At 41.7% G+C, this 25,050-nt stretch overlaps 2 protein-coding genes across 3 annotated transcripts; both read left to right on the forward strand.

The window, feature by feature from the left end:
• Positions 1-1,375: 1,375 nt before the first annotated feature.
• Positions 1,376-11,256, forward strand: LOC143021283 (uncharacterized; the record flags this gene model as incomplete). Of its 2 annotated transcripts, none has more annotated exon segments than XM_076178690.1 (4): positions 1,376-1,591; positions 7,140-9,306; positions 9,889-10,020; positions 10,816-11,256. In XM_076178690.1, coding segments are annotated over 4 exon segments (2,622 nt in total). In that variant the 3' UTR covers positions 11,014-11,256.
• An 8,596-nt stretch (positions 11,257-19,852) lies between these two features.
• LOC143021127 (uncharacterized) lies at positions 19,853-21,850 on the forward strand. Its single transcript, XM_076178417.1, has 2 exons — positions 19,853-19,867; positions 21,182-21,850. Exons 1-2 carry the CDS (start codon positions 19,853-19,855, stop codon positions 21,848-21,850), a joined length of 684 nt encoding a protein of 227 aa, XP_076034532.1.
• Positions 21,851-25,050: the final 3,200 nt, after the last annotated feature.

Here is a 25,050-nt window from a genome sequence, read left to right on the forward strand (position 1 = left end):
AACTGCCGCCAGGCGATTTTATTCAGTTTTAATGTAAAATGTCTTGGTCGACATTATCCAAAAAAAAAAAAAAAAAAAAAAAAAAAAAAAAGAGAGAGAGAATCATCTCTTCATTTCTCCTTAGACTCCTGTGATGGGCGACAAGAATACTAGCACCGTGTTCCCCTATGTGTCGCGAAAGGCAACTAAATGGGAAGGAACGAATGGACTATCAATCCCCGAGACAACACACACACAGATATTATATATATATATTATATATGTATATATATATATATATATACATATATATATATATATATATATATATATATATATACACAACACTGAATGGGTCCCAGTGAATAGAGATACATTTTTATCAACCACAATGCACTTTAATTCTAAGCCATTAACATCGGGAGATCCGTGGAGGCCAACATGCAGAAATTGAAACGTGGCACGGCCAAGGACTCGAACCCGGCTAGCATGTGACAAGTGCTGTAGTGACTTGACCGATTGCTCCATCAAGAGAGCAATCGGTATGTATATATATATATATATATATATATATATATATATATATATATATATAATATATATATATATATATATATATATATAATATTATATATATATATATATATATATATAATATTTATATATATATATATATATAATATTATATATATTATATATTAATATATATATATATATAATATATATATATATATATATATATATATATAATATATATATATATATATATATATATATATATATATATATATATATATATATACACACACACATACAAAACCGATAAATAATTTTTGTGGCTCAGTGTTCTGAGATTTTAATCAGTGTCTTGGCTTATCCTCAACGCGAGTCAAAATTCATGGGAAACGGTCAAACCATTTTCTATACATTATTTTTATCAAAAACAAGAATGGTCGACAATTAATATACAAATGATCTTCTATCGCACATACTTATATACACATTAATATTTATACTTTCTTTGAATGATGTTTCATCTTATTCCTTGATTGATTGATTGATGTTCTATCCTACCCTTGAATGATTGAAGTTTCATCCTATCCTTGATTGAATGATATTTCTTCCTATTCATTATGATTGATTGCTGTTCTATACCTGACCGATTGATTTTCTATCCTTGATTGATTGATGTATCCTACACATGACTGATAGATGTTCTATCTAATCCTTGATTGACTGACTGATGTCCTATCCTTGACTGATTAATGCATCCTACACATGACTGATACATGTTCTGTCTAATCCTTGATTAACTAACTGATATTCTATCCTTGATTGATTGATTGATTGACTGTTTCGCTCCATGTCCTTCACAGCCTCCCTCTTTCTTCTTCAGGCGGTGTGGTGAGGAGGCGACCCGGCCCTGAGAACCGCAACCGCCCTTCGCCCGCCGTCCTCCGGCGGGGCGGGCGGGCGGCACCACCGCCATGCTCAAGTGGCTGGTGACCCGGGGGCCGACCCTGCCCCCGCGGGAGGTCACGACCGAAGACCCGCTGGCCACCCTTAGGGTCAAGAACAAGAGGAATGTCCAGCAGATCTACGCCGTGTCCAGGTTTGTAAAAAAGGTCTCGACTTTGTTTCTGGGGTGGAAGTTGAGGTGGAAGTAAAAGTGGAAGTGGAAGTAGAAGCTTGCGCCTATAGGGGTCTGTCCTGCTTCAGAAGTGGAAGTGGAAGTAAAAGTGGAAATGGAAGATAGCGCCTAAAGGGGTCTGCCTTTGTTTCTGGGGTGGAAGTAAAAGTAGAAGTGGAAGTAGAAGTGGAAGCTTGCGCCTATAGGGGTCTGTCCTGCTTCAGAAGTGGAGGTGTAGGTGGAAGTAAAAGTGGAAGTGGAAGCTAGCGCCTAAAGGGGTCTGTACTGCTTCAGGAGTGGAAGTGGTGGTGGAAGTAAAAGTGGAAGTGGAAGCTAGTGCCTAAAGGGGTCTGTCCTGCTTCAGAAGTAGAAGTGGAGGTGGAAGTAAAAGTGGAAGTGGAAGATAGCGCCTAAAGGGGTCTGCCTTTGTTTCTGGGGTGGAAGTAAAAGTAGAAGTGGAAGTAGAAGTGGAAGCTTGCGCCTAAAGGGGTCTGTCCTGCTTCAGAAGTGGAAGTGGAGGTGGAAGTAAAAGTGGAAGTGGAGGATATCGCCTAAAGCGGTCTGCCCTGCTTCAGGAGTGGAAGTGGAGGTGGAAGTAAAAGTGGAAGTGGAAGCTAGCGCCTAAAGGGGTCTGTCCTGCTTCAGAAGTGGAAGTGGAGGTGGAAGTAAAAGTGGAAGTGGAAGATAGCGCCTAAAGGGGTCTGCCTTTGTTTCTGGGGTGGAAGCGGAGGTGGAAGTAAAAGTGGAAGTGAAAGCTAGTGCCTACAGGGGTCTCCCCTGCTTCAGGGGAGGAAGTGGAGGATATCGCCTAAAGCGGTCTGCCCTGCTTCAGTGGTGGAAGTGGAGGTGGAAGTAAAAGTGGAAGTGGAAGCTAGTGCCTAAAGGGGTCTGCCCTGCCTCAGGGGTGGAAGTGGAGGCTAGCTCCTAAAGATGTCTGCCCTGCTTCAGGGGTGGAGGTGGAAGCTAGCGCCAAAAGGGGTCTACCCTCCTTCAGGAGTGGGAGTGGTGGTGGAAGTAAAAGTGGAAGTGGAAGCTACCGTCTAAAGGGGTCTGCCCTGCTTCAGGGGAGGAGGTGGAGATGGAAGTAAAAGAGGAAGTGGAAGCTAGCACCTAAAGGGGTCAGCCCTGCTTCAGGGGTAATACCGTAACCTTACACGTACACACCCCAACTCCCCGCCCACGAGAGTTGAAGTAAAACCCCGCAGCGAAGCGATATTGAAATTATTTCAGTCCTGGTGCACATTCGACTCTTTGTATAACCTTTCCTGGTCCATTGTTACCTAAAGATATCAAATGTGCCGGAAAACCAGAGCTGCGAGGAAAAAAAAAAAAAAAATCTTCGGATCGGCTGAAGAATGGTAAACAACAAGAGAGACCTTCGCAGAATAAGAGAAGAGGTGAAGAGGAGGTAGAAGATGCAGAGCGAACGAGGAGAAGAGTAGGACGAGAAAGAGGAGGACGATGTGGAAGAGGAGGAGGAAGGAGTAGAGGAGGTGGAGGAGGAGGAGGACGAGAAAGAGGAGGATGAGGTGGAAGAGAAGGAGGAAGAAGTAGAGGAGGTGGAGGACGAGAAAGATGTGGAAGAGAGAGAGAAAGAGGAGGAGGGGGGTGAGAAAGATGTGGAGGAGGAAGAAGAAGTAGAGGAGGTGGAGGAGGAGGAAGAGGATTACGAGGAAGATGTGGAAGAGAGGAAGAAAGAGGAGGAGGAGGAAGAGGAGGATGACGAGAAAGATGTGGAGGAGGAGGAAGAAGAAAATTAAGAGGAGGAGAAGGATGTCGAAGAGGAGGAAGAAGAGGAGGAAGAAGACGAGGAGGAAGAGGAGGAAGAGGAGGAAGAAAAGGAGGAAGAAAAGGAGGAAGAAGAAGAGGAGGAGCAGGAGGAGCAGGAGGAGGAGGATGTCGAAGAGGAGGAAGAAGAGGAGGAAGAGGAGGAGGAGGAAGAAAGGAGGAGGAGGAGGAGAAGGAGGAGGAGAACTCCTCTTCCTCTTCGAGATGCCATCGATTCCATCTTCTGTAGGGTCCTCGAGTCTGCAGGAGTCTTCAAGAGTTAATCCAAGAAGTAGAGGCTCACCGCATTAGCGAGCTGTCTCCTCCTCCCCGTCCCTCCTCTCCTCTTCCTCCTCCTCCTCTTCTTCTTCCTTTTTCTAATTAGAGGTTCTATCACCCCTTCCTCTTCTCTTTTACTCTCTTTCTTCCTCTTTTATTTAGAGGTTCTAGTCTTCCTTCCTCTTCTCTTTTACTCTCTTTCTTCGTCCTCCTCTTCTTCCTCTTTTAATCAGAGGTTCTATACTCCCTTCCTCTTCTCTTTTACTCTCTTTCTTCGTCCTCCTCTTCTTCCTCTTTTAGTTAGAGGTTCTATACTCCCTTCCTCTTCTCTTTTACTCTCTTTCTTCCTCCGCTTCTTATTGGTTTATCTTCTTCTCTTTCTCCTCTTTTTTTCTCTCCTTTCCCTGGTCTTCCTGTATCTCTTCCTCCATATCCTCTTATACTGTCACTCCTTCTCTCCTCTATTTCCACTTCTTCCCTTTCTCCCTCCTCCTCCTCTTCCCCCTCCTCCCCTACTTCATCCTACCTCTCTTTCCTCCTCCCCCTCTTCCTCTTCCCCTTGTTCCTCCTTCCTCTTCTTCTCTTCCCTGCCCACCCAATTCCTCCCTCCTCCTCCTCCCCCTCCACAGTCACTCTAATTCCCTCTTCCTCTGTCCTCAGTCACCTCCACAGGCACACAAGTGGTTCCTTCATCACGTGTGTGTGTGTGTGTGTGTGTGTGTGTGTGTGTGTGTGTGTGTGTTTCACCATGGTCTCTGGATCACGTGTTGGACTCGTGATCGACAGCTATCTCCATCTCGTAAGAAAGCTCAGAGCTCATATATGACCGAACTATAGGTAATGCTGTGACCTTACACGTATACACACACACCTATCTCCCCGCTCATGAGAATTGGAGTAACGACTCGCAGCGCAGCGACACTGAAATTATTTCAGCCCTTGGCGGGATTCGAACCCGGACCGCCGTAGTGGCGGCCGAGAACTCTAACCACTGCGTCACGGGTCGTGTGTGTGTGTGTGTGTGTGTGTGTGTGTGTGTGCGTGCATGCACCCTTGCGCACCTAAACGCGTCGTTGCGTACGCATTTACACATCCACAGGTACATCCCTTCTTCCCTCGAGAAACTCCCACACCGCCGCCACTCCACTCTGCCACTTCCACTTCCACTTAATCCATCTTCACAATCACGACTTCCTTCATTTTCTTGCTTGTTAAACCTCCCTCTCCTTTGCGACCTCGGAAATGACGATCTTCTTCATTTCCTGAGTCATATTCCTTTGTCATTTCCCTCCTCCTCTTCATCATCATCTTTCTGATCACTCTTCCATTATTTATCCAATCTACTCTTCCTCCTTCCACCACGTGCTTCCTCTTCCTCCTTTTTCATCATTTTCTTCCAATACTTTTGCTATATGGATACCTCTCTCACATCCATCTATTCTTTCTCCTTCCTCCTCCTCCTCATTGTCTTCCAGTCTTCCTCCATACGGGTCCTTTCCTCCCACACTCCTCCACTTCCAGTCCTGAAGACTATTACTCCCCTCCATGCTTCTACTGCCACTTCTTATTTATCACTCCACATACTATTACCACCTCACTCCATACTCCTCATGTCCCTCCTTTTATCGTATACTCCTCCTTTCTGTCCATTTTCAAAATTCTTCAGCAAGTGTTCTTAACCCATTCAACTCTGATGACAAGATGTCTTATTATTTGGTCAAATAAAATAAAAAATCATAAAACACCAAAATGTTTGATCAAACACCAGAAAAATATGACGTCAATCCTCGCTTCGCTGCGAGCGAGCGAAGCGAGGATTGACGTCATATTTTTCTGGTGTTTGATCAAACATTTTGGTGTTTTATGATTTTTTGTTTTATTTGACCAAATGACAAGACATCTTGTCATCGGAGTTGAATGGGTTAAGAGTAAACATCACTGGCAGTACATTGGCACTACCACAACATACATTGGGTGGAGGACCCTAACAACAATAACAACGTTACCCTCTTGTTCTCTCTCTCTCTCCCAATCCTAGTCTTCCCCTCCTCCTACTCCCTCTCTCTTCCCTCTCTACGCCTCTCTCTCTTTTCTCTCCTCTTCGACGTCTCCACTTAATACATCTCGTTTTCTCCTCCTCTTTTCCTTTCACTCCCTCTCCCTTCCCTCTCTCTTTTTCCCCACTACCTCTCTTACTCTTTTGTTCTCCATCTCTCTCTCTCACTCTCTTTCCACTTCTCTGCAACTGTCTCTCTACCTCTCAATCTCCTTCCTCCGTCTCTTTATTTGTCTCTCTACTTTCCTCACCATCTCTCTTTCTCTCTCTCTCCACCGACGAGCGTCACGTCTGAGGCCCAAGGACTGAAGCGCTGGAGCAAACAGCATCTCGTGACGTCATCAATGACGTCATAATTGCAAGGCTGAAATGCGTATCCTGCACTGCAGGGGAAGGATGCGCTGGAGGGAGGGAGGGAGGGAGGGAGGGAGGGAAGGAAGATGGGAGATGCGACAGGGGAATAAGGAAGGAGAGGAAAGGTGTGTGGGGATAGGTTGGTGAGACAAAGTATGGGGGAAGTGGAAGAGAAAAGGTGATAAAGATATAAAGAAAGGTGATATGGGTTGAGTGAAACACATATTTCAATCTAGGTAACACAGTTAGAAAGGAGGAGACATATTCCCACTAACGTTGTTCCGTTCTTCTACACAAATAGGCAAGTACGATTTGGTAAACATACATAAACGCACGCGCACACACAAACATACACACAATATATATGTATATATATATATATATATATATATATACATACATACATACATATACACATATCACATCAACTTGCTACTTGAAGTTGTCTTTGGGTAAGGATGAACTCACGGGCCAAGGTCCACCTTTTGAAGCCTCATCAGCAACTAAGCTGTTCATAAGAGTGAAGGAAACTGCAAGAGACCATAAGGCCTACAATAGGCAGTTCCATGTCCACTACCACCTATCATCACCATCCACAAACCTATCAAATCTTCTCTTAAGACAACCGATAGTTTCGGCGTTTACTATTCCATAGTGAACTCTTGATCTTAAAGTCCCGAGTTCGAATCCTTGCAAGGGTATGGATTCACCAAGTCTGAAACAAGTATTAAGTTGTGTATGGGAAGGAACGTGCTCTTGGATGGGCAGCATGGAGGGTTCGAGTCCTGCATCGACCCATTTTTTTTCTGTTGCGTGCTTAGTTCTAGGAATATCAATACAGTAAGGAGACTAGTTCCGACTTCCCTATCTCCAAAAGTAGGAAATGCAGTAAACGAAAAATACAGATGCGTGTGTATAAATACACATAATATATATGCATGTATGTTTGTATGTATGTACATGTATTAGGCATGTAATTTATTATGTAAAAATGGTGTATGAATACTTCTCAAAAGTCCCTGTATCAATTTCATTAGCTTCTGCAAAATATCAACAATTTCCTTTACCTTACAGAGTAAACCCGCTTTACGAAGATGAAGAAGGCGAGAATGCCGCTATGGACGAGGGCGTGGAGGTGGCCAAGAACAAGACCGAACAAGAAGGAGAAGAAGAAGAGGAAGAAGAAGAAGAGGAGGAGGAGGAGGAGGAAGAGGTCTTGGAGCCTCCCGAGTCGCCTCCCACCGACCGCGGGTCGATTCGTTCCTCCGGTTACGGTTCCAAAGAAACCGATTCGGTTTCTTCAGCTGACGACGATGAAGAACCTCATGAGCTCCTCACTGACAGGAGGACCTTGGAGGAGCTCCAGCCTCCTCCTGCGTTCAGTGACCCTCCTCCGCCACCTAAGGTCATCTCTAAGGACAAGAACGGTGTCATCACCTACGGGAAGAACAGCACCAGCAGTAGCGGAGTGCCCCAGGGTATAATAAAGGCTCCTTCGACGCCTGACATCGTGGACGGGAAGCCTATCCTGCCAGAGGGCGCCAGGAGCGTAGCCGAAATCAGAAAGTCCTTCGAAGGCTTCTCTTCGCCTTCGAAGGTCGACATCGGGAGCACGAGGTCCGTAATAAACAAAAGGGCGAAGTTGTTGATACAGAACGACAACTTCGTGCAGAGCATCGCTTTGGGCAATCTGGGCCCGATGCGGAGGGCGCGGTCCCTCGAGGTCCTGAGACCTGCCAAACCCGCCCTCTCCTTCAGCTCCAAGACGAGCACGGTGCCTCGTCCGGTGTGGCCTCGAGTCAATGCCAGTCTAGTCCAGAACGTGGCAGCAGAGTTCCTACCACCGCCGCCACCGCCACCGCCGCCACCGGGGTCCATCACGCTAGGGCCGGGAACCGGAACGACAGTGGCCGAGGTACATCACCGGAAGGACTCCCTGACAGAACGCCCAAACGGAGTCGAAATCCTAAGAGCGGACAGCCGGTTTGTGTCCTCGATTCACGTCACCCCCAGGCGGAGAATGACGTACCCGACGGATGGGGTCGATGGTGTCACAGACCTCCAGAAGGAGGTGCCACAGGAGGAGCCAGCGGAGCTGACGAAGACGACGACACCTGCAGTAGTCCCTGTCTCAGCCACTCTGACTTCGACGAAGAAGATCGTCGGGAATCCTGCGTACAGGAACCTCGGCGGGGACGCTGAGGGCGACGACTTCCCTCTGACGTCCCTGCAGCCGGACTCCCTCGTAACTGACGAAGTCCTCCGGATGATGCACTACCCGAAGTTCCCCAACGACGTTCCCGAAGAGGACGAGGAGGACATCCCGGAGGAACCCATTCGAGTGACAGCCTACCTGGGCAGTCAGGAGTCCCTCTACACCCGGGGGCTCTCGACACTTCAGAGGGCGGCGACCATCTCGAATATCACCATGATCAAACCGCCTCACAAGGGGCGTCCTCGGAAGGGGGACAGAACCTATCCCTACCGAAGTCACAGTGCCAAGGTTCAAGGACTCAGTGCCATGAAGGATCTATGGGAGCGGAGCGGACTCAAGACCAACGGCAGGAAGCTCATCGTCGACGTCGACGACGTCGTGAGCCATAACCCCGACATCGTCGACGTCGAAGAAGGGAGGAAGACCTTCCGGCGGGGCTCGAGCTCCTCGACGGGGTCGAGGCTGGACAGCGAGACGAGTCTCGGCGGCAGCTCGGGGACCTCGAGAACTTCGCATACTTACGAAGACCTCAGGAACTACCGGAAGGGTTCTGTCGGAGGCAGCGGTGTCGGAGGACGAGGCGGCTCGTTGGGTACGGAGAGCTCCTTCGACGAATTCCGCGACGGCGTCGACAACCTCGCCTTCGCAGAAGACGACGATCTGGACAGAGTTCGGACGCCCAGCCCGGCACTGAGTCCCGCCTTCAGGAACAGTCACATCAGGTCCTCCGACGTATCGAACGGGACACGGTACCTCGACCCGAAGAAGCTGGCCGCCTTCCAGAAGAAGATCAGCGAGAAGATGCAAGGAGCGCCCCTGCACAGGATGCAGTGGCTCGACCTCGACGAAGTGGTCGTCGACGACTCGTTGGGTGATCGACCAGAGAGGAGAGTCACCTTCACCGACGCCACCATCATCCCGACGACGCTGGAGAGGGAGGTTCGGACACTGCCCTTGAGTGATAAGGAAGGCCAGCCCCACAAGGTGTGGGCGACACAAACCTACGGTGCTCTTCCGAGCTTCCAGGTGGGTCATCCAAGGTGGTGTAGAAGTGATGTAAGAGAGAGGACACATAGTGCTAATTTATGTCAAAAAAGCTCAGTCAGTCTTTGGCAGCGTTGGAAACTAGTATTATGTGCGAATACATGCTGGAACTGCCTTGGTCTTGTTGCAGCTGCCGCACATGATAAGTTCGTGTTTCCAATGGTGACATACCGCACTTGCCAGAAACCCATGTATATATGTCTATCTATATATATATATTATATATATATATATATATATATATATATATATATATATATACATTATATATATATATATATATATATATATATATATACATATATATATATATATATATACATATATATATTACATATATATATATACATATATATATATATATACATATATATTATATATATATACATATATATATACATACATATATATGTATGAGAGAGAGAGAGAGAGAGAATGACTGTAAGTCTTTCAAAACATGTGTCCCTCCTAAGAACATTACATCCCTCAATCTTCATATGATTGTTGACATTTCCTTTCCCCAGCATTTGCGAGACCTCTAACCTCCCTTCCTTCCACCTGCAGGACACGGCGAAGGGCCGCAGTGACCGCCACAAGCTGTGGCCAGGCCTCTACGGGTGCACCAGCTTCAGCGGACAGCGCGTAGGGCCACATCCGAACCGGAAGGCGTCTATGTGCAGGGTAACTAACGATACTGTGAGTTGGTTCTTCGAACACAAGATGGGCCGGGGGGTTCTCCACATTAGATATACTGAAGAAAGGGTATACTCTTACTCCGCTGGTCTTCGGGCCACTTGGTGATCCATAACCGCTTTTGAAGCGTCTCGCCATGTCTCTCTGTCCTGTGCCACCTCCTCCTTTCTTTCTCTTGGTTCTATTCTGCATATCTGCACATCTTCTTCAACGCATCTCCTCCAGTCTTTTCTAGGTCGTCCAAGTGGTCGTCTTCCATGCACTCCACTATTGAGCACTTTCTTTAGCCATCTACATATTCGTATTAACATGTCTGTGTTGCAGTTCTGAGCTAGTCCCTTTCAAAGATTTTCTAAGCATAAGCATAATAATAATAATAATAATAATAATAATAATAATAATAATAATAATACCAACAATAATAGTAATGATAATAAGTAAATACTCGTTTCATTGGGAGCACCATCAACAAACCAAAATATGCCATACAATTCTGTTAATAATAATAATAATAATAATAATAATAATAATAATAATAATAATAATAATACCAACAGTAATAGTAATGATAATAAGTAAATACCAGTTTCATTGGGAGCACCATCAACAAACCAAAATATGCCATACTATTCTGTTCAAAGACAAAGTGATAAAAAAAAAGGGGGGGGGGGACACAAGCATCTCCAGAGACTTCACAGGTTTGATCAGGGTAGGATACCTTCACAAGAAAAAATCTTCTAAAAAAACTACTCGCATCACTTCAGAGAACCCTTCCTGAACTTATCTCTTCTCTTTCAGCCTAACCAACTGTGCCAGGACTTCACCCTCGACCTTCGATGCTCGGACAAACTTCGCCAGCGCGCAGAGGCCAGAAAGCGCCGAAGGAAGTGCTACGTCATCCTTCTGGTCGTCGTGGCCCTCGTGGTCTTCCTCGGCGTCGTCGTCGCCGTCTCCTGGTTCTCCACCAACGGGAAGAAGTTCTTCGGCCCCGTTTGAGTTCGAGGGCGAGATGGGGGGCCTTCGAGGACGAGGTGCGAAGTCTCAAGTGCGAGGTCTGGAGGGCCATTATGTCGGAGTGTAATATTCTGTCAGTATCAGCAACATATCATGAAACCAGTTTTGCCTAACGTTTGAAAACTTCACATAGTATGGAACATCTTGCCAAGGGAATAAAGTTACTTGGCGACAGGTGGACTAGGTAATCAAAAGCTGAACTTTCACACTGGGGGCCCACCTTTGTGCAATACATACATATTATACATATATATATACATATATATATATACACATATATGTGCTAAAAAGAACACGGGTACGTGTGTTCACTTATGTTAAATAGACCACTTGGAAAAAAGAAACTAACGAAGCAGAGCGCTTTCGTGTATTACATACAGTGCATAAAGTACTTTTTGCACTTGGTGTAATATACGAACGCGCTCTGCTTCATTAGTGTCTTTTTTCTAAGTGGTCTTTGCATATATATATATATATATATATATATCATATATGTACACACACACACATACATGTACATTCGTTCATTAAACTTCTTTGGTATACACGTTCATTCCTCATATACTTAAACGGCTCCATGTTTTCAAACGAAATGAGGCCGACGGATTCTTTAACGGAATCAGACTTGACCGTTAAATAACGACTTTGGGTCTCTTTCAAAAAGACGTATTGTGACGTCACAGCACAAAGGGGGGGTTCCGCTGCATACAGCGGTTACAATGAATTTGTACAACCGGTCCTATCATACATAATGAGTCTACAGTGTCTGGTTTTACTCTGCAATGAATGGGGGCAAACATATCAAAATACTTTCATAACTTTTGGAAACTGGAACGAATTTTAGTCAACGCATTATGTATGTGTGTGTATATATATATATATATATATTATATATATATATATATATATATATATACATGATCTGAGGGAAATTCAGTAACACATGTGTAAATCACACGGAGGACCTCTATACTTTGACTAGCTATCGGCCGCAGCCTTTTCCTGAAGAGGGCTGCAGCCGGTAACCAAAAAAAAATAGAAGTCAAACGTTCTCCCAATTTTTCTTTTACTATGACTATGGGTTCTCTGTGTGATATATATTATATAATATATATATATACATATACATATATATATATATATAAAATGCAAATACAGAAATTAGTTGTCTATAGATACATCATTTAAACTATGGTTCCGATTTCAATGCCCACGACTAAAGTACAGTTCCTTCATGAACTACTTTCAACCTTCAATAATTCGTTTTAAGCATCATCTGAACTGAGTGTAAACATAAAAACAAAAAATAAAACAAATAAATAAATAACAATATGAATAATATCATGTTACTTATACACAATGACAAAGTCACTGCAGAACTCTGAAACGTCTAACTTGTTCCGATTTGAAGGAATCGACTTCGAGTCCAGTATCAAGCGATTCGATCGCTCTTGAGACCAGACCTACATTGCCAAATGTTTCTGTATTTTATTCTTATGCGCCTCGACATGCGACTAAGGAGTTGTAAAAATAAGTTGCATATTTTTGTATATAACTTGACATTTTACTCAATTTATATGTTTTTCTCTTTTTTTACTCAAAGGAGGTTGTGAGCAAACTCTAGGGAACGGGACGACGACGTTTTAATCGAATGAAACGAACGTGGGGGAGTGGGGGGGACATCTTCGGATAGTTGTGGTTAATTGGGTTGTTTGGATTTGGTATTCCAGGTCTCCTGGACCAGTACCAAGATCCAGGTGTTTGGAACCTTGATGGATGACACAACCCAGTTTGTCCGTACATAGCAAGGATAACGAAGCTTCAGAAACCTTCATATACTTTGGCAGTGTCACGCATAACAACGGTGGTTCATGCCTGGAAGTCCCTGGAAGGATTGACATGGCTCACGGTGATATGGACTCTCTCAGAGTATATGACATTTTCGGTATTATGCAGGAGGACGATGCTCCGAATCTTCAAGTCACTTGTGCTCTCTGTCTTCTTGTACAGCTGTGAGACATGGACATCGAAAGCAGACTTGAAGAGGCGTATCCACGTCTTTGGTATCAAATGTCTTTTGGGAATCGTGGATTATCACTGGATTGACTATACCAAACCAGAGACTTATCCGTGAGACTCCGCCCAGGCCAGATACCTTCGGCATAATCTGAAAACATGAACTCCGGCTATGTGGGCATGTGGCTCGTCTCCCCACTCACTCGGTTATCTCCACAAGAGACTGCCCTCGGAGACGAAGGGGGTTTCAATGGCAATGATAATTAAAGACTTCTGTAACTACTACGAGGAAACTCTTGATTTTTTTTTTTTTTTTACTCTAGCATAGAAAGCCATTTGTTTAATTCTTTCAAAATCGGAAGAAGTCCCCCCGCAACAGAATCAAAAAAAGCCACGTGGAGCTAATCAAGAGGGAAAGCTATAATCGAAGAGATTAAGCAAAAGTTTTAATCCTCTTCAGACTATAAACATGACGCAAGATAGAACGAAATGTATAGAGTATGTTACCAAGACGAAGATGTTTAGTGAGAAGTTATGCCTTCTTGCCTCTCTCGAAGTTTACACGTTTTACTCTAACCCTCAATGTCCTAAGCTTTCAGTGCTAAGCTTATATAAAGGCCTTTATACGGTGTATTGGGTATGTATATGTCTGTGTACATGAACACACCCTCTTTCTCTTCTCTCTCTTTCACACACACACACACACACACACACACAACTTACCTATTTGTATTTACCTACAATTAGGTAAACACAAACTTGCCCCTCATGCCAATAACAATCATTTCTTCCTACTCTCCACTCAAAGTCTAACCACTAATGTTTAGACGATTATGTACTAGTTTATAGATGATGTGACTTGCCAAACTGTTCGGTAGCAATTATATAGATATTGCTAATGTATATGAAATCCTTATGTCATGGTATAAGTATAGGTGTTACAAAGGATGTATATGTATTTTGACTAGCGTATAGATGTAGTGACTGGCAAATGTGAACTATGATTTGTTTCTAGGTGTTGTTTCTAAATGTTTGTGAACCGTGGGCGACCACAGGTGTTGTTATTCGAGTACGTGTTGTGAGTTGTGCTTAGCTTTTATATATCTATATCAAGAGATTATGGATAAGGCGTATGGAGGAAAACACTGAGGGCATTGAAAGAAAACGGGATGTGTATCACTTGGTTGTGTGCCATGCGGACAAGTTGTCATCAGCAGAGGTTCTGCATTTTTGCAAGTCTTGAGCAGGTGTTGTGTCTTTTGAATACCCAGAGAGCATCCTGAGCAGGTGTTACCCACAGAGCATCCTGAGCAAGTGTTGTGTGTACCCTTAGAACATCTTGAGCAGGTGTTGTATACATCCGCAGAACATCCTGAACAGGTGTTGTGCATACCCACAGAGCATCTGAGCAGGTGTTGTCTTTTGCATACACAGAGCATCCTGAGCAGATGCCGCGTCTCTTGTATACCCACAGAGCATCTTGAGCAGGTGTTGTGTATACACAGAGCATCCTGAGCAGGTGTTGTACTCACAAAGCATCCTGAGCAGGTGTTGTCTCTTGTATACCCACGGAACATCCTGAGAGCAGGTGATGTTTCTTATATACCCACAGAGCTTCCTGAGCAGGTGTTGTGTATCTTATATACCCACAGAGCAACCTGTGCATCTGCCATTCGTCGTCTTAAGCAGGTGTCGTTTGTCTAGCATGTGTATGTATGTGTGTCTGTGTGTGTGTGTGTGTGTGTGTGTGTGTGTGTGTGTGTGTGTGTGTGTGTGCGTGTGTATGTATAAGAGTACATATATTCGTCTCTAACCATCAATTGTATACTTGAACATTAAGACGAAACGTCCAGGAACCTTGTGACAAGCCACTGTCGTCCTTATTCCCTCCTGACGTAAGATCATAAGTTGTCTGTCACGGAGTCCTCCTTAAAGTCCCAAAATTTTCGGTTTAGGATGATGACGTATGATTGGTTTTGCCTCGTGTTTTCTCCTCCATCAATCCAAAAATTGTCCACAAGGATAGAAACGCCGGTCCAGTCCTCCTCCATCCGATTTTATTCTTCCTTCCCACCTGACCCTCCATACATTAAACATAAGGTAACGTGCATCCACTCATGCAGACCTGGGCGCGTTACCGCCGGACAGGTAGTGCGTTACCGAAAAATCTGGGGGGTGCATTTCCGTCAATGCGCTAACGATTTTAATTTCCATTAGAACGGTCCGCGTTACTACGTATGTATAAATGTATATACACATACGCAGTATGTATACGCACATTTTTCGGTAACGCACCTGTCCGGCGGTAACGCACCTGTCCGGCGGTAACGCACTACCTGTTCGGCGGTAACGCGCCCAGCTCTACACTCATATATCCACTTCTATACATGCATGCGTTCTCTCTCACACACAAACGCAAATATGTATATATATACGAATCTAAGGCTTAATCTTTACATAGCTATGCACATACATTCTTGTCTAAATGTCCTGTATATTCACCCATGCAATCATCAAATCTTGCATAATTAACAACACCATGCCAAAGCCAACTCGAGTTGGTGACTTGTTCAATGCCTAGATTTAGGCTTGAATTACTTTTAATTAATATTTATTTCATCTCTGTAATGACCCTATTATCTATTGTAACTTACTCATCTCATTTGCGATTGTAAAGCTTCAGATTTTATTATTCAATTTTATTCTATTTTTTATCTATTTGATTTTTTAATGTTTCACTGAAGGCTACAGGTCTTCTGCAAGAGACCCAGGAGAAAATATATATACTTTTTCACTATAAAAGTCTTCATCATCCCCCAATATTATATTGATATTATGGTTGCTAATGATATCATTTCGCTGATAATCATGTAATTTCAAATACTCAAACAGTTGTTGGTATTACCCTTACGTGTGCTTTCTATAATGACATTTTCATACAGTTTCGAAGGGTCTGATAAAAGTGTGACTCACCTTTATGGCAACAACAGCTCATTGGCTGGAATTACTGCCATAAAGCGAGCTTCACATTTCACAGATCCGGTGACGTCATCAGCATCACTTCTTTCACAACAATCATCACAACCACCACCACAGTATCGTCCATCTTTATGTACCTGTTCTTGATTACAGACATTTTAACAAAAAGCGTTCTTCTGTATTACAAAGAGATCCACTCTTATTACAGCCACCCGTTACCATGCCTACTGTAACATATAGTACTGGTAACCTTGGTATTAGAATTACCAGTTAGTGAGACCAGTAACTCGGCCTATGTAACCACTGCCATATCATTCCTGGAAACATATCATTAGTCCCTGTCTTCAATGACTCCAAGAACATTCAATTTCTACTCACAATTTCCCTCACCTTCCACCTCAATTCTCTTCAGGAAGATAATCCATCCATTTTAACTTGGACGTTTTCTTCATCAAATATTGCCAGATTACTTGACAGATTTTTTTTCTTTAACTCAGTGTTGCCAGATTACTTGGGGGAAAGTTTCTTCGCCAAATGTTGCCAGATTACTCAGTGGAAATTTACTTCAGTGATTGTTGACAAATTGTTTACAACTCTCAGATTTCAGTGGACAATCGCTCGAAATTTTTTTTTTTTCTTTTTTCTTGGACAAAAATTTTCGCCAAAATTAATGCTGCGTTGGATCAAATAAATTATTCTTCCATAAATCGCTGAAGCTAAAATGAACAGACTACATGACTAGAAAAGATACAATGTAGCTAAAACTAGCACCTTGGACTTAGCTTACACATGAACGCACAATTTGCTTTCCTTGACTTCTTAAACCCAGTGACGCAATCTACACAATCTGTTGTGGTTAACCCTTAGGCAATTTCATTCAGCTAAAGGGGTCATCACACTGGGGTATGTTTCCTCCAACCTCCGATTAATCGGCGATACCGCCAACCTCCAGCACTTTTTCCGCCGTAAAATCATTGTGGCAAAATATTTTGTTTTCTCGACAATTTACATAGAATGTAGTTTGATGTGCTGAAGTAAAATTAATTTCCTCCAGCATAACCGATTCCTTCCCCAAACCTGCGGGCTGTAAATTTGCTCCAACAGTCGGGGGAAAAATAGCCCAGTGTGATAACGTCTTAAGGCCCAAGTTCTGGGAAGAAATTGGGTTTGATTGACAAAGACACAAGTTTGAGTCTCAATTCTGTCTCAATTTAGCTGAACTGATGATTTGTAGTCAACCAAATTGGGCTTGATTGACCAAGACACAAATTTGAGTCTCAATTCTGTCTCTTAGCTGAACTGAACCATTTGTAGTCAACCAAACCAAAACTTATGGACTGTGTCACTGAATGGGAAGGACAGATTTCTTGTAGTTTCATTGTAGGTTTCAAAATATCAACATCTCATAATTTCTTTAGTAAAATCAGCACATATGAAATATTACGCTTTACATGTCTGAGAACCGAGAGAGAAAAAATAAAAAATAAACAAAAAAAAGTCTTTGATCAACCGGTGGCGAATGTTCAGTACAGTTGCCAGCACTTGTAACGAGTAAAGCAGTCGAAAGTCACAGATGTTTGTTTACATTCGCGTCTTCGACCCGACCACATACGCACGTATTCAACACATTAGGGCGTCGTTACTTGCGGCGAAGGTCAATGGGATGGCGGTTCGAATCCTGCCACCGGCGAAGTTAAACCAAGGGCATGGTTTATTAAATTCGACGCTACGAAGTCCTCTGTGCGGGGCAACGTCCTAGCCTTCCGATAGAGGGGAGTTTGTGACGTTCAACCATATCAAACTTCTTACCCTTTCCAACACAATGGCGGACTTCACTGACATTTGCTGTACTGATTCTATAAAGCATATCACCATATTGAGTACATAAAACAATCAGAAGGTAGTAATGTCTGCCTGGAAGCTGGCCTACAAATATATATATATATATACTATACTGAGGTCTTACACGCATAGTCCCTACATATCTCTACCAGCTCTGTACCATCTGTTCCCAGATGGCTTGTCTTCATTTACCTTTCGATATTCTTCTCTAGGATGATCATATAATCACTTCTTAAGGCCCTGTTCACACTTGTGATTTCAACCGCCGCGGTTTGAACCGCGTCGGTTCACTTACAATGTAAGTTAATGGAGGAGGAGTTTACACACAACCGTGCAGTTTTTCCTCAACTATGAGGTACCGCTGCGGTTTCCGCTCGGTTCAAACCGCTAGATTGAACAGGGCCTAGGACTGATGTTCTTTCCCTTTTTGAAGTCTAGAGATCTGGAGAACGATAATGGTTCATGTGTTGTCAATCATTTCAATTCCCATGCTAATTTTATAATCAATTTCATAATCAAACAATCCATCAACTTTTTTCCATCTCCTTTAGCATCTACACATCTATCCAAAGAAACAATATTCATTGTCTATTACTTCCTTGTTCATCAAAAATCACATTCCCATTACACATATCTACATTAAATAATTCCCTTAATTACACTTCCTACCCAATCCTAGGCAAAGGCCCTCCTATTCATTATCTATCATATCGCTTCCCTTTCTTATATTTTGAACCTAATAAAACTGAAGTTATATCTTTTATATCGTAATAAATCCTTTTTAAGAAGTCTATGTTTACATTTTGCAAGATATATTTACTGTATAGAGACATATTCGTCCTTTGTGAGTCATTATTAACGCTGTTTTACCTCTGTAAGAACCAGAGCACAAGGTAAAAAAAATCAACAAAGATCATGTTTATCATATATATGCATATATTCATCGGGTTGTGTATGTATGTGTACACATGTACGTTATGTGGACGAATAGTCAAAGCTATGTGTATATACGAGATTCTGCTGTGCTTCATTTTAATAAAACATTGCCATACACGTTGTCTTTCATTGTGTCCATTATGGCGAATTTCTAACTACTTTCGGAGGCGAGGCACGCGGAATGATCGTCATCCGCCAGATAAGTGACTCGCATTTCTGGGCTTGAGCATTTGGCCAAATACTCCCCCAGAAGCAAATCCATGTGAACAAGTTCTATAGACACGGTAAAGGAAACATGGACTGGAGGTGAAGCTTTTATTCCTGACGTTTCGTCTATCGACTTTCTCAGTCCATGTTTCCTTTACCGTGTCTATACAAATCCCCCAGAAGCAATCACCTCACAGAGAACAGAAAGGATTACAAAGAATCTTGCCGACAGGAGACCTTTTGGTCTATAACAATGAAGAGCTCATTCTACACTGTCCTCCTCTGGCCTCTCTCACACAACTGAACATCTCTAAAGGAGTATCACACTGGGCTATTTTTCCTCCAACCTCCAATTAATCGGAGGTACCGCGGTCCACATCCAGAACTTTTTCCGCCGTAAAGTCACTGACAAAATTTTTGGTTTTCTCAACAATTTACATAGAACGTCATTTGATATGCTGGAGGAAAATCATTTACCTCCAGCATAACCAATTCATTCCCGGAAGCTGCGAGCTCTGACAGTCGGAGGAAAATTAGCCCAGTGTGATAACAACGCCTTTACTTGAGTTGGTTGTTGCTGGTTACGTAAGACCTGTGGTTCTCCTGCAAGAGCCTTGGGCAATGGATTGATTGATTGAGCCCCACTTCAATTTGCTTGTGTGAAAAGAATTGACCCTCTAGAACATTGGTTCCCAAACTTGTTCAATTTGTTACCCATTTTACCATGCCACATTAAGCATGTTACCCGATTAATATATATGGCTACATTAAAAACACTAGAGATATTTTCGTTTATTTATTGTGTTTGAACATTGTGCATCTCTAGTGACTATTGCCAAAGATGTCAAGAATACCCGTGGGATGAACGGAGATGTATGCTTGAAGCTGAGGAATTCTTGGCTTCTTGACTTTCAGAATTCTTATCTTTTTTCTATCACCTCTCCATTACCCCCGAAAAATTGTTGAATTACCCCCAGTTTGGGAATCACGGGTCTAGAAAAGAATATCTATGAGAAGTCACCTCCAACGAAATTCCTATACCGAGTCACCATATGTTACTACAGGAGCCGACTCCTTTACACTGAAACAGCAGATATGGCTTGGCGCTGACACGTATGGAATTCTCTAAGTTGAGAGACTTAAGTGTTCAGTATCTTTCCTTCCACAATAAAGGGGTCATTCTCTGACAAGAAGAATCAGCTCTGCAACACTATAATACATATATACAGAATCTGGTTGGGTTATCAATTTACTTTGAGAACGATTAATTACCCTCTTAATTACCCACAAGGAGTTAAGATAAAATGGGAACAGGTTGGTGGATGGGATGGGATTGGTGGGTGCCTAGGTTTACAAAGGATTACAAAGGCGGAGCATGCCGACAGGAGACCTTTTGGTCCATATCAAGGTCGGATGCGAAAAAAAATATATAAGGGTAAATAGATAAATAAATGAATAAAAACTATAATGTAAATGATAAATGAAATAAATTAATGCACGTGTATAGTTAAATAATAAAGAAACAGATAAATAGTAAATAATAATAAACTGACATATAACTAATAATAAATGAGAATAAAGCAAATAATAATAAACAGACAAATAATAATAAAACAAATTAATATAAAACAAATTATATTACAGCATCTTGCTTATGTGTTTATCTAAAAGCATTTCCTAGTTGTAGGATACAAAAATTAAGAGTATAAGAATGGAAGAGACTACAAGAGTCTGTAAGGCCTACACTAGGCAGTTCAATGTCCCATTAGCCCCTTTCATCCTTATCCATAGTTATCTAATCTTTCCTTAAAACAACTAATTGTCTACGCATTATTACTAAACGTTATCCGATCTCTTTTTTTCCTATCATAACTGGCATTAGATTAATTTATAATTTCAGCTTAATCACCATCTAGATCAATAGTTCTTAAAAAATTTCAGTCCAAATTACCTAAAGTTCAACTTCTTGTCAATCTGATACCCCCTCTCCATTTAGCCTAATGCTACCCAATTTTAATTTTCAATTCACTTTAAGAAAGAGAAAACAGGACGGCTATAAACAAACATCTGAATTCTTGTGATTCTTCTTATTCTATTTTCTGTAAATAAACGAGTAAAGTCAAATCCTTACGCAAAATGACTAATTTAATATTCCAAGTTGTCTTTTTAGATACTGGGCACTACTCTCAGATCATCTGATCTTGAGGCTTCCAACAAACTTAAATTTCACCAACATATTTCTAATATTGTACATAAAGCAAGTGGAGTATCAACCAGTATCCGATCAACAGTTAATCGGCAAGACTCTTTTATGCTTCCCCTTTTCACCACACATGTGCGCCCTTTGCTTGAATATGCATCCTCAGTCTGGAACTTGGGTTATGTAGATGTTAGACAGTTGGAGTCTGTACAAAGGAGATGGACAAGGGAGATACATGGATTAGAGGGTTTGGATTACTCGCAGCGACTAAGGACTCTTAACTTATACTCAATTAAAGGGAGATTACTTAGGAATGATATAATTAAATGCTGGCATATTTTTCATGGGAAACTAGCAATTTCTCGTGATGACTTGCTTCCTCGACCCTTGTTGAGTAGCACAAGGGGCCATGATTTCAAAATTGGTCACACCAGAACACAAGTAGAAGTACGGAGGAGGTATTTTAGTATTAGATGTGTGAATTTGTGGAATGGATTGCCAGCAGAACCTGTTAACTGCAGTGATATTGATGTGTTCAAACGAGGTCTCGCAGCTCATCTCGGTGTTATATTATTTGATTATACTGCATATACAGTTCCATACAATGTTGCTGCTTATGATACACTATCCAGCCAGTAGCAATTAATATATAAATGTCATGTGTAGAATTATGGGCTGGCGTATCAGCAGAGTGCGGCTTCCTTGCCTACATCATAAGTTGTGTGTGGATGAGAAACCCAACCAGGTAAGAGAACCAGGTAAGAGACGACGCATTTTTTTTATCGAAAACAGTTTCTATAATTCAAACTGATGCAATCCTTTTCATTTAGCTTCGATTTATACATAATTTTCATAATTATGTCAATACTAAAATTACAATCACCTAGTATTTCACAAATAATAATAATCTTGCCTACCTACTTATTATGCTGCTTCTAGCAATGCTTTATAGTCCTCTTACCTGGTGGGCTTCCCATCCACACACCACTTATGATGTAGGCAAGGAAGCCGCACTCTGCTGATACGCCAGCCCATAATTCTACACATGACATTTATATATTAATTGCCACTGGCTGGATAGTGTATCATAAGCAGCAACATTGTATGGAATTGTGTCAAGATGTCGATTGGTACTGCCTTATGCAGTATAATCAAATAATATATCACCGAGATAAACTACGAGACACTTCAATATCACTGCAGTTAATTTATCTTCTACGATCCTGCGAGACCTCGTTTAAACACATCAATATCACTGCAATAATTTATCTTCTACGATCCTGCAGGGGTAATCACACCTGAGCTTCCACGGGCTTCGCCAGCGCCAATATTTAGTTCGTTCGAGTGAAAACGACTTCGGTTACAATATTTCATTGTTCAAATCTTCCATCATCAAATAATCTTTCCGTCACATGTAGCAAAGTTTAATGATGAACCATGATATTGTAAACCTATATGAATGTTAAGACATAATGTTGAAACATTCTTAGAGAAATCTAGATTTCTGTGCGCGAAGTCATATTTTAGTTATTCAAATGGAGGTTGGAGGTAGGAAGTCGGAGGAAAAATAGCCCATTGTGATAATCAATTTAGGTTCTCATTGCCTCCTGAACTTATTTTGCCTATGTTCAGTTAATTAAGTTTACTTAATCCATATCTGAAAAAAATGTCACACATTGACCGTACAGTACCTCAATTTGAACAAATACACTTGCATTTCTGTACTTACGCAATTCATGGATTCTTATTTTCGTGCTCCTAATAGCCGTACAAAACTGACTTGAAATTATTGCGTTTTTAGTTGGAGACCTTAATAGAATGATGTGGAAATGTTAAAGAATAATAAAATCATGTTTGGTACATTACCAATTCTTCACGGCGCGGTGTCTTGAAGATGCCTAGAAGTGTCAAGTGTGGTATGTAGATGTACCCATAAGCAACAATTGGCGAATTTTAATAACAATGATCGGTTATAACATCTTCCTCGTGTATTCATTCTACTGAATTAACTGACAGCTTTCGAAACTTCATTGTTTCATTTCTTAAAATACTTTAAAAACATTGGATATCATTCAATGTAGCTAGTAAAATTTACCCTGCATTTAACTAACTTTTGTAACTCCCAATTGTCGCTTGTGGATTTACATGTGTATTGTTCCAATGGCGGTTTGACAGATTTGGTTATTGCCATCCTTCAACTTAATTTATAATAATATCGTTACTGTTCTTCTTAAAATCAAACCCTATCAAACACCCCACGTATCCTCATCCTAATATCCCCTCCCACATACACACACATACACCAGCCCCACCTTAACTTCTTACGGGACAAGTAAATAAATTTAAGGGAACATTTGTGTCGACATTTTTGGTCCCCGAGTTGCCATACACCGCCATTTGAACGCATGCAACTGTTTTGTCTTGTATTTTTTTTTGTTTGCTGTACTTACATTGACGTGTTGCCTCCACGTAAGGATTAATGTTCTTCAGTTCAGTTGGCAGTGGGTTGTTCTCATATTTAGAGGTCCATATTTCACTAGATAACCGTAAATCACAAAATAAAAAAAACTATCACTTGTTTGGTAAGCACAAATATTCTAGATTTGACAGTTTACACAAGGTGTTGTCCTTCCCAGTCTGTTCTCTGTATATAATTTAGTTATATTAACTTATCTGCGCATTGTCATTCCTGTATCGTTCATTTCTTCACAAATTTATGATCGTTTACATATATCCCACTCACTCGGCACTTCTCAAATAAAACTAATTTGTCACTGGTGATGCAATTTCAACAATTTCCTTGCTGCCGCTAAACGATTAAGTCAAATTACACTTGATTTAAAATAGAGTCTTATTCAAATATAGTTCGTCTCTGGGTCAACTAGAATACTCTATAATAATTATCACTGTTGGAAAGCTGCAGACTACAGACCTACTGATAACTGATTTTCAAACCTCAAGTCAACATCTACTGCAGTGACGTCATCGTTGTCGTCTAAAGGAAATCTCGATTAGGATTGGCCACGATCAACGACGTCATCTTCGCGTGTTTAGATGACCAATGACGATGCTTATCACGGTGAATAGCCGAAGTACCGTTGATTTAAACAATACATTAAATTGGTAATTATGTATCTGGTAAATGCCAATTTGTTTTTCCAACAAATAAATGGACGTGTATGATAATTCTATGGACATATACTGTAGACAATAGATTTTAATATTTGTAAGAAAAATAACAGTATAAAATTCCATTACATTGTCGTCTTATGTGGTCGAATAAGTATCATCCCGAACTGGTAATTACGTAGTTGATATTCAACAATTTGCTGTTCCAACAAATAATTCTTGTACGTGTATGATAATTCTGTAAATACATACCGTAGTCAAATATTAAATCTTGACAATTGTAAGGAAAATACATGTGTAAATTTGCATGATATTGTCGTTTCATATGATTGATTTAGTATTTTTCTGAAATGCAATCGCTCTGGCATAACGATGTGACAGCTTCTGTCCAGCTAAGAACAAGCTATATTTATTCAGCTAAAGGGACGGTCCACGGCCTGAAGGTAATATAAATAGGCCGAAACCCCATTTGAAACCCCAGTTTACCTCGTTGAATCAAATTATCTATTCCTGCGTGGCATTCACCACTTGAATTACGCTACTATCGTGGTCGAATTGGATAAAATTCAAATTTTGTAACGGTTTTATTCAGTTTGAGGGAAATAATAGTTCACCGTTTTTTTTTATAACGCAATTGAATTAATCCAATTAGTTGACTGATTTCATATATTATTTAGACTGCAGCCATGCGATTTTATTAATCTACGGAC

This window comes from Oratosquilla oratoria, chromosome 41 (assembly GCF_046742065.1).
Source record: "Oratosquilla oratoria isolate Oo_2021 chromosome 41, ASM4674206v1, whole genome shotgun sequence".
Lineage (NCBI taxonomy): Eukaryota > Metazoa > Arthropoda > Malacostraca > Stomatopoda > Squillidae > Oratosquilla > Oratosquilla oratoria.